Source organism: Eurytemora carolleeae, unplaced genomic scaffold (genome assembly GCF_000591075.1).
Source record: "Eurytemora carolleeae unplaced genomic scaffold, Eaff_2.0 scaffold25, whole genome shotgun sequence".
In the NCBI taxonomy this organism is placed as follows: Eukaryota; Metazoa; Arthropoda; class Copepoda; order Calanoida; family Temoridae; genus Eurytemora; species Eurytemora carolleeae.
The window spans coordinates 392631-409252 of NW_019396037.1; the positions used below are offsets into that span (position 1 = coordinate 392631).

At 31.6% G+C, this 16622-nt stretch overlaps 1 protein-coding gene across 1 annotated transcript in view; it reads left to right on the forward strand.

Moving 5' to 3' along the window:
• Positions 1–606: 606 nt before the first annotated feature.
• Positions 607–16622, forward strand: part of LOC111699421 (alkaline phosphatase) — a gene marked incomplete at its 5' end in the record, with an annotated part of 30590 nt that continues 14574 nt past the window's right edge. Inside the window, 12 exon segments of the mRNA XM_023470098.1 lie at positions 607–680; positions 2923–2989; positions 4348–4422; positions 8280–8348; positions 9311–9385; positions 9903–9967; positions 10036–10129; positions 11913–11937; positions 13184–13260; positions 13745–13800; positions 14895–15028; positions 15643–15752. Of these exon segments, the coding sequence (XP_023325866.1) occupies positions 607–680; positions 2923–2989; positions 4348–4422; positions 8280–8348; positions 9311–9385; positions 9903–9967; positions 10036–10129; positions 11913–11937; positions 13184–13260; positions 13745–13800; positions 14895–15028; positions 15643–15752 (921 nt within the window).

The window sequence follows — 16622 nt, forward strand, 5'->3', positions numbered from 1 at the left end:
CCTATTAGACCACGCAAAAGAACGGTATCCATGTAAAAATCTAAATACACAACATGAAAATAATATAATGAATCTTGTGTGTATTAAAAAAATATTGATTGGAATTGGAGAAATATTCACCTTAGAAATGATTAGTTGAAACCCTTGAATTAACGCTATATTTATCCTAGAAATAAACTAGAGAAATCCTATATATTTATCCTAGAAATAAACTAGGGAATTCCTATATATTTATCCTAGAAATATACTAGAGAAATTCTTAAATTAACCCTATATTTATCCTAGAATTAAATTGGAGAAAACCTTGAATTAACTATATATTTATCCTAGAAATAAAGAAGAGAAATCCTTGAATTAACTATATATTTATCCTAGAAATAAACTAGAGAAATCCTTGAATGAACCCTATATATTTATCCTAGAAATAAATTAGAAAAATCCTTGAATTAACCCTATATATTTATCCTAGAAATAAACTAGAGAAATCCTTGAATTAACTCTATATTTATCCTAGAAATAAACTAGAGAAATGCTTGAATTAACCCTATATATTTATCCTAGAAATAAACTAGAGAAATCCTTTAATTAACTATATATTTATCCTAGAAATATTGGTTGGATGTTGGGAGAAGTGAGCTGGAAAAAGCTCTACAATTATCTAAAAATGAAGGACTAGCTCGGTATGTATGAATTGCATTCAGAGAATGGTTAGAGTATAGAATGCTCATAAACAATTTGTACAGGGAATGAACATGCCTAATTAGACAACTAATTGGATCCCTTCAAATCTTAAGGGGAGTGAACGGCAATGTATGGTAGTTGAACTGAGAATGTAGTATTGTGGAGGAGTTTTTACGGATTCATTTGAGACATACACTGTAAATTTTAAAACGTAATAAAAAATCAAGAATTTTTGGAAAAGAGTATTTCTGCAGATTTTCTTGATAAATTATCCCTAAATTTTGAATATTTTGAAAAAAGCGGAAATAAAAAAAAATACACATTTTTTTATTATTTTTATAAGAAAAACTGAATGCAGAACAATATTTTTAAAACCGTTAATAATGCAAGTCATTATTATTAAGAAAAAGTGGATAAAAATATAACAATTTCAGGATACATATTCGCGCCATTTCTATTTTAGAGTAGACACCACCTAACGGCCAAATGCGGCAGCTCTGGAATCATAATTTCTGGATAAACTATTCAGATTTTTTGAATAATTTGAAAAAACTTCCACATGAATTATACACATATTAAGTTAATTAAATAAAAACACAAACAGAAAAAAACAAATTGGTAATTAAATAAGATTTATTGAATAAATACGTAAACAGTACAAAATAGCATTTGGCATTCTACTGTCCCCTACAAATCAATGTCAAAATAAGTTAATTTTTAATCAACAATGAATGAATATGTTTTTACAAAATTTTTGTAATTTTTCAAATTTCATTTGTTGAAAAAACATATCTTTTCCAAAAAACTTAATAAAAGGAAAAAATATTTTTAGTTTTCAAATAAACATATTTTTTGAATATTATATTAAAAAAATTAAATTAAGAAACAAATTTTAAAAGATATTGCTGATTTATATTTACAGTGTATGAAACGTTATAATGATGTATTAATTACTGAGTTTGAGCGCAATGTCCACGTTCAAAATCATCCATTTGGATGGTTACGTTTTAAGAATGGATTTTTTTAATTATTAAATAACGACGACAAAAAAATATATCAAAAAATATTACAGTAAACTAATTAGAGGTTTAGGAACATATTTCTCAATAGAAATTTGTCAATAAATCAATGTTAGGATAAGTTATTTCTTTTTCATCATATTAATGAATTTTTTATTCTTTATGAATTTGTTCGCAGATTTCTGCAAATTCTTCAAATGTCATCTTTTCAATAAAAATTCCAGAAAATGTTTATGAACATGAGACATTACAGAAACTAATAACTGAATTATTAGTTATTTTATCAACCTAATCCTAAACAACTAATTAGTTTACTGTCAAATTTTTCTTACATTTTTGTCGTCGTTATTCAATAATTTTAAAAAATCGATTCTCAAACGTAACCATCCAAATGGATGTCTCAACTGAATCCTAAAAATTTCTCCACAATACTAAATTCTCAGTTCATACATTGCCGTTCACTCCCTTTAATAAACTCGGCAATGCATATGGCGGGTTTTATTCATAAAAAATAAAAATATCATTATTTTTCAAAGGAGAATAAATTAATTAAATATTATAAATTTTTATAAGCTTAACTAATTTTCTGTGTTAAATTTACACTGAATTATTTAGTTGTCCTATTTTCATTTTTTATCTTCTTATCTCATCATCAATACTTTTCAGGTTTAACATTTTTTTAAATTTGAATTCGTCCTTGAGAGGGTTTTTGACTTCAAAATGACAATAAATAATTCGTTCTTTTAGTTCTCTTCCCATTGGTTTATATTTTTGTCAATACCTACAGAGACAACTATACGGAATTTATAAAGTCTCTATTCTTATCTCGATTATTAGTTTAAAACTTAAATCCTTCTTTGCTAAATGGTTAAGTTCACCTATTTAAGACTAAAGCCCAAATTTTACCTTTACATCGTCAGATTTTTCATAGTTTCAGGTCGTCATTAAAAACTTATCCTTTGTGGTAAACCCTGTATAATTAATAATTGTTTGATTAAAGGGACTGCAGTAGACGTATTTCAATTGGCCCGTCATGTCCGATTCACATAGAGTACAAGGAAACTCGAGTATACACTATGGCGTGTATAGTGTACACTGTGTACCGCGCATACTGGTGCTTAATTTTTAGCTGGAAAAGTAAGAATACCTCCTCCAGTTTAAAGAGTACCGTTGTGAATCAACATGTCATTTTAGAAATTACGTTAACAGTTCCTTTAATTAGGAATATAATCCTTGTTGTTGGAGATGGGATGAGTTTAAGCACAATATCTGCTGCTCGTGTATATAAGGCACAAACTAAATAGTAAATAAAGACCCATGGACCAAATATAGACCCAGAAAGCGAATGATCAAAACTTTAAAATTTTTTATTTCTTCACAGAGTTGATTAGTGTAAACAGGATTCCAAGGGGTAATCAACCTTACAAAGTGACCTTCCATGATAATAGCGTTTTTATTCTATTAAAGTTTATAATCGAATTCCTTATTTTTATCTTAACTAGCTTCGTAAGATTGGCTCAGTAACATTATGCCTAGTTCCCGAATGCCTAGTTCGTGAATGCCTAGTTCACTATGCCTAGATTCATGAATGCCTAGTTCGTAATGCCTAGATAACATTATGCCTAGATAACACCATGCCTAGATTCATGAATGTCTATATAACAGTATACCTATATTTCTGAATGCCTAGAAAACATTATGCCTAGATTTCATAATGCCTAGTCACCCAATGCCTAGATAACATTAGACTTAATTGAATGCCTATAGACATTGTCAAGCAATAAATAAATGATACAAATATGTTTACATGATTTATTGCATATTTTATAAAGTAGACCAATAATCTGCTCTTGGCATGCTGTCAAAAGCATCAACAACCTTTAATCTTTCTCTTGCATCTAGGGACCTCTGTTTTCTTCCACGTTGGTTGTTGTTGTTGGTTTGCGGATTTTTGTAAAAATGTTACCGTATTGTATGTTTTTTCTCTCTCTTTAATATTTTTATTTCTCTTTGAAATACATTGTCTAGGCATTTAATGCACTCTTATGTTATCTAGGCATACTGTTATCCAGGCATTCATGAATCTAGGCATTGTGTTCTTTAGGCATTATGTTATCTAGGCATTATGAACTAGGCATTCAAAAATCTAGGCATCTAGGCATTCAGAAATCTAGGCATAATGTTGTCTAGTCATTCATGAACTAGGCATAGTGAACCAGGCATTCACGAACTAGGCATTCGGGAACTAGGCATAATGTTACTGAGCCGTAAGATTTGCATCATGATTTTGCATCATCAATATTTGGCTTCAGCGCTCAGACGGCTGAACCCTAGACGATAACGCGCGCTGAATACCTCTTTTCCTTTTTTTTCGCTCATCTCTTGGCGCATTTGCAGAATATCCGCGGAATCAAACTCAACTTTACTATTCAAAATAAAAGTTTACACTTTGGATATTAAGTTCAGTAGCTGAGGCTGAGCGCTGTCCCAATCAAAAGTTTCGGCCTGCGGGGCTATGACAAGTTTTTGTTCAAAGCTGGGAATTTTTGTGTCGGATACTCACAATCTAACATTAAACATTGATCTCGATATCCATAATACAAAAGTTCCCAACTCATGGGTTTTTATATAAAGTTTGTGGTCGAAGGGTCAGCAGGAAGGACGGGACGGGTCTAGCTCCATGCTATCTTGGGAGCACTTTCCTCATCTTGGTCTCAGCAAGGTTTCCATCTTCTAGATATTAATCAAAAATATTATTCTATTGCATGGTTTCTTTGTTTTAATAATTAATTTGTCATGAGCAATCAGACTCTCAAAATAAGATATATTAATGTGAAAACAATTTTTACTGTATAACCGAGAAAAAGTACTAAGGGATTAGTTCCTAAAAATAATATAAGGCTAAGGATCAATTATACAAAATCTAATCATAAAATCGTCATTAACAGTAAATCCAGAGGTCGGTTTAATGAAGAGGGAGAATCAGGTGAACTCATAGATAAAGATAGATTGCGCATAAGACGACATTTTTCATCTTGAAAGATATAAATGTACAGAGATGTTTTAAAGATATTCCTATTATATAGATTAACTAGGTCGGTTGTGAACATTGGCTGTTCTTATGTCATTTAGTACTTGTGGTATACATGAGTTCTGTAAAAAGAAATTTAAGATAGTTTAGTCCTTCTCATGTCCTTCTTCAGTTCTCGTCAATATGATATATTGCTTAAATAATTTGATATTCTCAAAATAAAATTCACTCCTGAGTGGTTTAATAATTATGAAATCCATTAAAACACCAAACCACCCCACTTATCATTGAAGTACACTTTAACCCCTAGAAGTATGAGTTCGCGGACTGTACAATTCTTGTTGATTTTGCGTACATAAGCTATCTATGTTTATTTATTTATCTATGGGTGAACTAGTACAGAGAAGTAGCACAACTAGTCATACACCTGATCAACTACTACTTAATAAGTAGCACAACTACTCATACACCTGATCAACTACTTTCTTAAGAAGTAGCACAACTAGTTATACACCTGATCAACTACTAATTAAGAAATAGCACAGCTAGTCATACACCTGATCAACTACTACTTAATAAGTAGCACAACTAGTCATACACCTGATCAACTACTAATTAAGAAATAGCACAACTAGTCATACACCTGATCAACTACTACTTAATAAGTAGCACAACTACTCATACACCTAATCAACTACTACTTAAGAAGTAGCTCAACTAGTCATACACTAGATCAACTTCTACTTAAGAAGTAGCACAACTACTAATACACCTGATCAAATACTACTTGAGAAGTAGCATAACTACTCATACACCTGATCAACTACTACTTAAGAAGTAGCTCAACTAGTCATACACTAGATCAACTTCTACTTAGGAAGTAGCACAACTACTCAAACACCTGATCAACTACTACTTGAGAAGTAGCACAACTACTCATACACCTGATCAACTACTACTTAAGAAGTAGCACAACTAGTCATAAACCTGATCAACTACTACTTGAGAAGTAGCATAACTACTCATACACCTGATCAACTACTACTTGAGAAGTAGCACAACTAGTCTTACACCTCATCAACTACTACTTGAGAAGTAGCACAACTAGTTAAACACCTGATCAACTACTACTTAATAAGTAGCACAACTAGTCATACACCTGATCAAATACTTCTTGAGAAGTAGCACAACTAGTCATACACCTGATCAACTACTACTTGAGAAGTAGCACAACTAGTCTTACACCTGATCAACTACTACAAGTAGCACAACTAGTCATACACCTGATCAAATACTTCTTGAGAAGTAGCACAACTAGTCATACACCTGATCAACTACTTCTTGAGAAGTAGCACAACTAGTCATACACCTGATCAACTACTACTTGTAAGTAGCATAACTACTCATACACCTGATCAACTACTACTTGAGAAGTAGCACAACTAGTCATACACCTGATCAACTACTACTTGAGAAGTAGCACAACTAGTTAAACACCTGATCAACTACTACTTGAGAAGAAGCACAACTAGTCATACACATGATCAACTACTACTTAAGAAGTAGCACAACTATTCATACACCTGATCAACTACTACTTGATATTCCTTGAATCTCACTTCAAAGTCAAATACTGGTTTGTAATTTCTTCAAAATTTTAACTTCTCAGTGTCTCAAGAACTGCACTCAAGAACCAATAGAATTACAGGAAATCTGATATGCTTTGTTTTTCCCAATAAGATTGCTAAACTACAAAATATGGATAAATACTTAGTTCAAAAAACTCAGGGCTGTGCATACAGAAATTTGTGCAAGGGGGGCTTTACATTTTTGACATTTCATGATGTATACGCTCCTGTTAATACAACTTCTTTTCTTTCGTTTATATAATCCATTCTTTAAATTCATTTTTACTTATGTTAGTTATGTGTTCTTCTAAAAAAGAGAATTTTATAAAACCTTCCTACATGAATCCCAAAATTCCCAGCAAGAAGAGCAGATCATTTATAGAGTCGCTCACATTAATCCTATTAGAAGGGAATAATTCATTTAATGAATTTGAGCCGCGTCTCAAATCCCCCCAAAAAAACCGGTTTCAATTGAGCGCCGGCTTGAGTCTTGAAAAATTTAACAGGATTTTAAGTGTAACCAACCATATTTTAACCGCGGCTAAAATTCTTTAAATTCGGCCTCTGGATCGTTTTTCCGTATATATCCTGCCTGTATTTACACTGAATAACTTGCTGTAGCCGATTTACAGATTTTACAGAAACATCGGATATTAAATGCATTTGCTTACGATTGATCTGAAAAGTTTTTTTTTGCCAGTTCTCCCTTTAACGTAGATAAAAACTGTTCACTGAAGTTTATTAAGGTTGTCTTATTTTAGAAATTTGCTTTTCAAACTTATGATGAACTTGTATAAAAAGTAAAATATTTTCAAGACTTTTAAATATCCAAGAATTATTTTTACGGTTCATAGAAATTAAGAAATCCTTATTGAAGAGTATCTCCGAAGTAAATATTAAAAAAATCTTTTCTACTAAAAGTCCATCAAAAAATGAAATCAACCAGAATGATAAAGATTTAAGAGATATCTGATCTCAATATTAATGTTTTTAAATCAAAATAATGATACAAAAATACTTACAAAGGTCAAAAAAGTTTCTAGCTTGTGGAACAAAATTACAATGCCTTGTTAAATTTTGAAAAACATTTTTTTAAATATTAAAAAAAATAATTTAATGTTAGTATCAATTATAAAAAAATCATTATTTTAATTGAATGATCATTCGAGGAAGGATTTATTCAAGGAATCAAGTGTTGATTTTAAATCTTTAATTTAAATTAAAGGTAAAATTAAAATAAAGGTAAACTTTAAACTGAACCCTAAGATTAAAAGATATATAAACTAATCTTTATTAGAAAAGGGATAAAAGTCTTTGAACACCCTCAGCTGGGTACTTTTTGTGTTGGATTCTCATAACTCTGATCGCTTGATCCCGCGCGATACACTGTGCAGGATATCGGATAAAGATACACTGTGGATATCGGATAAAGATACACTGTGGATATCGGATAAAGATACACTGTGGATATCGGATAAAGATGGATATCGGATAAAGATACACTGTGGATATCGGATAAAGATACACTGTGGATATCGGATAAAGATACACTGTGGATATCGGATAAAGATTAAATCAACCCGCGGATTAACAAAAAAAAGAGATCAAGCATTGAAGTAGATTTCCCGTAGTATTAGAAGATTTCGGGTTAAAAATAAATAATGAAAGCTTTTTTTTAAAGTTGAAAAATCGGAAAAGCTCGTTGAAAGTCTTGATTTAATGTTAATCCTTAAAACATTATTCAGTTTTAAAAAACTTTATAAGGTGCAGTGAATTAACAGTATTTTGCGTTAACATAAAAATACAAAACTTTAAGTTATAAAATTTTCAATTCAAAATAGAATCTTTACCAAGATTAGATAATTAGAAAATTAGATAAGTTTGCTAAACAAGATGTTTGATGGATATATCTGAGAATAGACCTACAATGTTAACGCCATGGTTCCTGATAGTGCTGCAACCGCATTCGCGATGGTTTCAGGAGTAAAGGTAAATACAGTCAAGATAGAAGTCCAGGTAAATACAGTCAAGGTAGAAGCCAAGGTAAATACAGTCAAGGAAGAAGTCAAGGTAAATAAAGTCAAGAAAGAAGTCAAGGTAAATACAGTCAAGATAGAAGTCAAGGTAAATACAGTCAAGATAGAAGTCAAGGTAAATACAGTCATGAGTCAAGGTAAATACAGTCAAGGAAGAAGTAAAGGTAAATACAGTCAAGGTAGGAGTCAAGGTAAATACAGTCAAGATAGTAGTCAAGGTAAATACAGTCAAGATAGAAGTCAAGGTAAATACAGTCAATATAGTAGTCAAGGTAAATACAGTCAAGATAGTAGTCAAGGTAAATAAAGTCAAGATAGTAGTCAAGGTAAATACAGTCAAGGTAGGAGTCAAGGTAAATACAGTCAAGATAGTAGTCAAGGTAAATACAGTCAAGGTAGTAGTCAAGGTAAATAAGGTCAAGGTAGGCGTCAGGGTAAATACAGTCAGTAAAGGAGCTGTGAGGTCACAAAGTCGTACCAGTAGTGTCTTATAGTTTTGACCTTCTTTCTAGTGAAGTGTTAAACAGCTTTATTTAAACAAAAGTTCAGTCTTCTGTGTCGTCATTTTCTGATACATAGATTAATAATAATACGGATACTACACAAGATTTCGTCTTTTTAGGATTTAGGAGTTATCCTTCACACCAACCCTGAGGCAAACCCCAAAAAAGTTGCGCGCATGTCGCGTTGAATGACAAGACAGAGTGAGAGCATGCGCGTAATTTCTGCCTCAATGTTATTGTGAAGGAAAACCCCTAAATCTTGAAAAGACGACAATTAGTGTTCTACCTGAATTTAATATAATATTAAAATATTTAATATTTAATTATTATGATATTTTTAATTTCAACAAAATGATATAAGGAATTAAGTCTTTAGAAAAAACTTTAATCCATAAATATTTAATTATTTCAGACAAACTACTTTACAGTGGGGTTTGATAACACTATAATAAAGGGGAGTCCAGAATCCCAACTCAATGCAACAAAGGTATATTCAATTCAATACAAATATAAATACTAAGCTTTTAGGGCTCGCGCTTAGCACCCATCTGCTATTTAAACTTTTAATTGTGGCTCTATCTGTGAGGTTCTTCTTTTTGTACAACAAAAAAGTTCGCAGATTTAATAATATTTTTTCGCGCATTTCCAAAATTTAATAAAAGTAAAAATTGTAATTTTAATCATCCATAAACCTTCCCCGGGGTCATGTAAGGTCCCACACAAAATTTGGGCCTAAAATGTTCAGCCATTTTGACGTTTATTAGATACAAACGGACAGACAGAAAGGCTTTCCCATGATGTGCGTCCTTATTCTGCGTTTATAATGTGCGTCCTCCATGTTCGTTGCTAGAAATATTGTGTACATATTTTGAAACTTTTCTTGTTGTTAAATTAGGCCATTTTTGGGAAAAATTTCATGGATTTTTCAGAGTTGTAAAAATCACGGACGAGTTGGTTTTGAATAAAATTAAAATATTTAAAATATTAGATTAAATATATTTCAGGTTGACACTATTCTCCACTGGGCCCAGGAAGCAAAGATGAAAACTGGTTTGGTTACTACAGCGAGGTAAACTGGAAACCGGTTCCTCCCTTAAAGGGAGTGTTCGCGTAATTTTAAGTTAAATTTTTTTACAGGGTGACCCATGCAACCCCAGCTGCCCTTTATGCTAGAACTGCGCATAGAGATTGGGAATGTGATAGAAAAATGCCAGAGCTTAGACCAGCTAAGGTAAAATATACAATATACAATATACAGCTGGTTACCCAGGGTACACTATACAATATTCAGTGCTGGTTCCCTAGGGTTAAATATACAATATACACGTTACCTAGGGTACAATATACAATATACAATATACAGCTGGTTACCTAGGGTACAATATACAATATACAATATACAGCTGGTTACCCAGGGTACACTATACAATATTCAGTGCTGGTTCCCTAGGGTTAAATATACAATATACACGTTACAGGGTACAATATACAATATACAATATACAGCTGGTTACACAGGGTACAATATACAATATACAATATACAGCTGGTTACCTAGGGTACAATATACAGTATACAATATACAGCTGGTTACCCAGTGTACAGTATACAGTATAAAATATACAGCTGGTTACACAGGGTACAATATACAGTATAAAATATACAGCTGGTTACACAGGGTACAATATACAATATACAATATACAGCTGGTTACCCAGGGTACAATATACAGTATACAATATACAGCTGGTTACCCAGGGTACAATATACAATATACAGATGGATACCCAGTGTACAATATACAGTATACAATATACAATATACAGCTGGTTACCCAGGGTACAATATACAATATACAGCTGGTTACACAGGGTACAATATACAATATACAATATACAGCTGGTTACACAGGGTACAATATACAATATACAATATACAGCTGGTTACACAGGGTACAATACACAATATACAATATACAGCTGGTTACCCAGGGTACAATATACAATATACAGATGGTTACCCAGTGTACAATATACAGTATACAATATACAATATACAGATGGTTACACAGGGTACAATATACAATATACAGCTGGTTATATATATTATATATATATATATATATATATTTATATTTTAAGCAAAAATATATTCATTTCTTAACCAAAAATATAACCATTTTTTACCAAACAACACCGATTTTTAGCCAAAAATACGACCATTTTTAACCAAAAGTATAACCATTTTTAACCAAAAATATAACCATTTTTAACCAAAAATAAAACAATTTTTTTTTACAAAATATACAACCAGTTTTCAACAGAAAATATAACCGCTTTTTGTTAGCCAAAAATATAACCATTTTTTGACCAAAAATACAACCATTTTTAACCAAAAATATAATCATTTTTAAACCAAAAATATAACCATTTTTCAACAGAAAATAAAACCGTTTTTTGTTAGCCAAAAGTAAAACCATTTTTTGACCAAAAATACAACCATTTTTAACCAAAAATATAACCATTTTTAAACCAAAAATACTACTATTACTATACTAATAATACTATCTGGTCAATATGGAAAATACAATAGCAATATATTCTTATTCCACCCCTTGGGCCCTTTTCCCTCAAAAATGATGCGCTGCCTCTGAATTCTTTGTTTTGATCTCCTCCCACTACAGTTCACAGGTTTGACGCATCAGATATGGCGGTTCCTGGTCTATATATTTCTTGTATAATCTGCATGTTTAAAGAGCTTTTGGTCTTCATTAAATACCATTCTTTTGATCTCACATATCACATCTCAGCTTATTTTAACAAAATTGTGACTGACTCATTTTTAAACTGTAAATACATATTTCAAACATTTAAATAAAAGTTACTGAAGTATTAAAGTTTTTTTATTTCGTTCATCCAGCTGCTTCATACATTTCTGTTTTGTTTCTAGATTCCTATTCATTTAGAAATTAGAATCATATATAGTTTCTGATTATTAAAGTTTATTTATTTTAGGTTCGAGATATAACCCAGCAACTAGGAATAGTTTAAACTTCTTGAAAAATATTCGACGCTCTTGAAAAATAATGATTTTAGAAATCAAAACGTCTTTATAAGATAAAACGTAGACATTATTAATAGTTATGTTCAGTAAAAAACATTCAGAATTTAAAACTCGGGTTTAATAATAATAAAGGAATGAGAAAGACGATTACAAATTTTAAATCCTATTAATATTTCAACTTTTTAAGATTTTTAAGTAAAAAATAAAACCCAATATTTCCTTAAATACTCTTAAAGCAGAATAAATGTCATTAGACCTTTTAGAAGTCTCTTTTACTTTTAAAGAGACCCTCTCAAAACACTCTATTGTTTATAGCTTAATATCTAAATAGTCTCATCTCTTTCTGGACAGCGTCTCTCCAATTTTTGGAGACCTAAACATTTTAGTAATATCATTTATTTTTGAATAGTTTACGGCTCCACGTACATGATTATTCTCCTATTTCAGGAAAGTTTCATCCTAAACTTCGTTCTACAATGCAACAATTTTCATTTAATCCCGCCCCATTTAAAAATAATAATAAATAATAAAAATAATTTGTTATTTTTTACAAAGGAATGTCATTTACTCTCAGACAAATTAGAATCGATGGAAATTTGTCTGAGAGTAAATGATACATTTATTTTTGGAGAGATCCTTTAATTAGAAATTCATTCTACTGAATTGTCTCAGTAGTTAAACAAAAATTTTCTTGTGTTTCTGGACATTTTTATCCCAAACACTGTCCTATGCATTAAAAGTATCTTTAATTTTTGGACTAGCAGTTCTATTTTATGTGCGAGAAGTCTCTTTTAATTTTGGACATATCCTTTCTAACATTCTTATTATCTGAAAGTTCTCTTTTGTTTCTGAACATTTTAATTACAAACTCTGTCCTACGGATTAGAAGTCTCGCAGTCTAGAAGTTCGTCTTATGCGTGAGAAGTTTCTTTCATTTTTGGACATTTTCATCCCAAACTCTTTTCTACGGTTTAATATTTAACAAGTTTTTTTATTTTTGAAATAGAAATTCGCCTTCATGTCAAAGAAGTCTCTTTTATTTTTGGACATACCCTCTCTAACTCTAACTACAATTTAATATATTGAAGACTCACTTTTGTCTCTGGAAATTTTTATCCCAAACTTCGCCCTTTAAGGTCGGAAAAGTCTCCTTAATTGTGTGAAAAGTCTCATTTAATTTTTGGACAAATTCTCTAACTTGATTCTAAGGTTTACTCTGTAGTTGAGGATGCTCCTGGGAAGGATATAGATGTAGTTCTAGGAGGAGGCCGAGGTTCTTTTACTCCAGCAGAATACGAGGTAATATGTTATTATTATTATTATTTAAACAATCTATTTTCAATCTGGATTTTTCGTCAAAACTAATTGTATTTATTTCCTAAAAAAAAAATCGCCAATTTTTGTAGAAATATAAAATGTTCCGATATATTCTTATTATTTAGGAGCTACTGATCCTGTCTTCTTGTTATTTAGGAGAAACTGATTCTATCTTCTTCTTATTTAGGAGCAGCCGATCCTGCATTCATGCTTTTTTAGGAGCACTCGATCCTGTATTTTATGTTATTTAGGAGCAGCTGCTCCTGTATTCTTGTTATTTAGGAGCAGCTGATCTTTTATTTTTGTTATTTAGGAGCAACTGGTCTTTTATTCTTGTTATTTAGGAGCAGCTGATCCTGTATTCTTGTTATTTAGGAGCAGCTGATCTTTATTTTGTTATTTAGGAGCAACAGATCTTTTTTTTTTGTTATTTAGGAGCAGCTGATGCTGTATTCTTGTTATTTAGGAGCAGCTGATGCTGTTTTCACCAAGTCATCAAATAAGCTTTAACCAAGGAATCAGGTAGTTTAATCATTTCTGTAAATGGTAAAAAATATTATGTGGATTTTTTACTTATCAGGGTGTTTTAATACTTATCTCAACCTCAATAGATAAGTATAAAAATACAAACCTTATCTTAACAAGATCAATATGTTTAACTTACAGTGAGAACCAGAAAACTCTGAAATAGGAAGAAGATTTTTAGACTCAAGTTATGGCTTTAAATCTTAGGAGTGTGAGTTCACGGACTACTTCTTGGTGATAAGCTATCATATGTTTATTCATTTGTCTATGCTTTGAATGAACATGAGTTACAGTCCTTTTGCAATGGAAATAGAGTTGATAAGAGATTTAATACGTTACAAGTAAAACTATTTGCTTTAAAGGGACTGTAAAGGAAAAATGAAAGGGGATATATAGGCTAAAACCTGAGAATCTTAGGAGTTGATTGAGACCTATAAGAGTTCTATCTGATGTTCCTGTCTGTAGAAATTAATATAAAACTGTGTAAAAATGATACCAAAAACGTATATATATGTAAGATTTTGTATAAGATTTGCAATATTAAACAGATGATATTCAACAAATACGCAACCAATCTGAAAACGACGATATCCCAGAGGAGCCTGAGAAACTCAGGTTTGCTCCTATTATTATTTGAATTTAATAGTTTTCCATTTTCAATAGATAAGATTTATAATACTATTTTTACGTCCGGGTCAAGTGACCAGAACTCCAATCAATGGCAGTGCAGTATTATTGTCACAGGTTTCCGTCTGTATCACATGACCAGTATACTCCACTGCTATTAAAGGAAGTTCTGGTCACGAGATACGGATGTATATCTTACATATAAACGTTTTGGTATAATTTTGACACAGTTTTATGTCAATTTCAGATAGATGTCTTACATGTATCGTTCAACGCCTTAGATTCTTATGTTTCAGCCTGTACGGTGTACCCCCTTTCATTTTTCCTTTACAGTCCGTTTAAATACACATAATTATTGCTTTAATGTCGTCATTCGTCCTCCTATTCTACAATTTTCTGGTTCTAATTTCAGTTTATAAACATTTATTTACTTTATACTTCCTAGTTTGTGGTTTATAATTTAGTAAATTTGACTGTTCTCGGCTAGACAACAAGGACCTGGTGGAAAAATGGCAGAAATTAAACAAAAATGGCGGATTTGTCCAAACCAAATCTGGACTTAACAATCTTAACTACACCGGGGTTGATAAACTATTAGGTAAAAACTAATCTTTAAACATTTAACTGAGCTAAATGAAAATAATGAGGGATAATTTTTATTTCTAAAACTTTTTCCTATCTGAGATAATCTAAATTTTTCTTAAACTTTTATCTTTTTCTTTAGAAAATGAAATTGGAAACTTTTCAAATTTTAAGATTCACAACTGTACCCTGTAAAGCTTTTGACTGAGTAAAATTTATGGAGCTATCATTGTTATTCTTTCCAAAATTTGGTAATCGTTATTCATTGTTTCTCTTTAAAGAAAATTGACAAAAATGCTCTCTTTCTAAGTTAAAAATACGATATCTCTTTTCCAATGTTGCTCATATAAAGGTTTACAGGGTATGTCAAATCTTGTCGTTCTTTTATATTTGTCTAATGATATTAAGTGTGCATCAAAAAACATTTCTGTTTTATAATGGAATTAGCCTAAAAGTCGTTTAAACTTTTTGATACAGACTTTGGCTTTAGATCAAAGACGACCTTTAAATCGTCTCTCAACGGCCATTTTACTGGGATGTGTTTGAATCGTGCATATAACTCTTAAAATTGAGGGTTGCTAGATAATTACGGCGACATTCCCTTTAAGTATAATATTTGTTCTCCTGTAGGATTGTTCAGTTGGTCTCACATGCCGTATACGGACGAACTGACGACAGGGTTGGATATCCCTAGTCTCTCAGAGATGACAGGGGCAGCGCTAGATTTTCTTCAAAACAAGGTTACTTTCTAAATATAAAGGTCCTAAAATCATATTTTAGAGTTTAAAATTTTCAAACTAAGATAATTTGATCTTACATAATTTATAGTTAGAAATATCTAAGGACTACACACATTGGTTTGCTAAGCTGAGATCATAAAATCAGAGTATGTGGCAAAGACTCAATTACTGAGAACTCGTCACAAAACTATTATTTTCTCCATGAAAAGAATTTAATAAAATGTCTTCATTCACTCTTCTCGTTAACTGATTTAGGCTCTGATTCCAACAGCAATTAAAATGGTTTTCCCGCAATTCTTTTTTTAAAATCTAAACTAAGGAATGGTATTGTAGAATACTAAAGGATTGTGTTGTATTGTGGAGGAGCTAGATTGTCATCTTCCGCTGTCGGACCAAGCAATCAAACCAAATATAGATATAGGGTATAAATTCCCATGTTGTAACTTAGATTTAATATATATATATATATTATGTTTATATGTCTCCTTCTTTGAGTCGCTACATTTTGGTGACCCCGACGTGATTTTATGGCTGACCACTTTAAATTTTCTCTCGCCGATGTACCAAAAATTGGTTTTGACTGGGTTCCTGTGTTTTCCAAAACCAGTACCAAAGTAAGGTTTCCAGCAATTTTGAGAGTCTGTTTCAGTTTATTTCCAGCATTTTAAAGTAATGATTGACAAGATGCTGGAGGAGCCAGGGAGTGGCGTGATCCAGGCTGCAGTTCCTTTGACAACGGTTTCTGTGGAACTTCCATCCTTTTGGACCAATTCTCTGGTTCATCCAAGCAGAGGCTCAGTTTGAAAACGAGAGGATAACAGCCTCCCACACTAAGTTTACCCACTGTGTTGCAGCATTGCCCCAGGACGT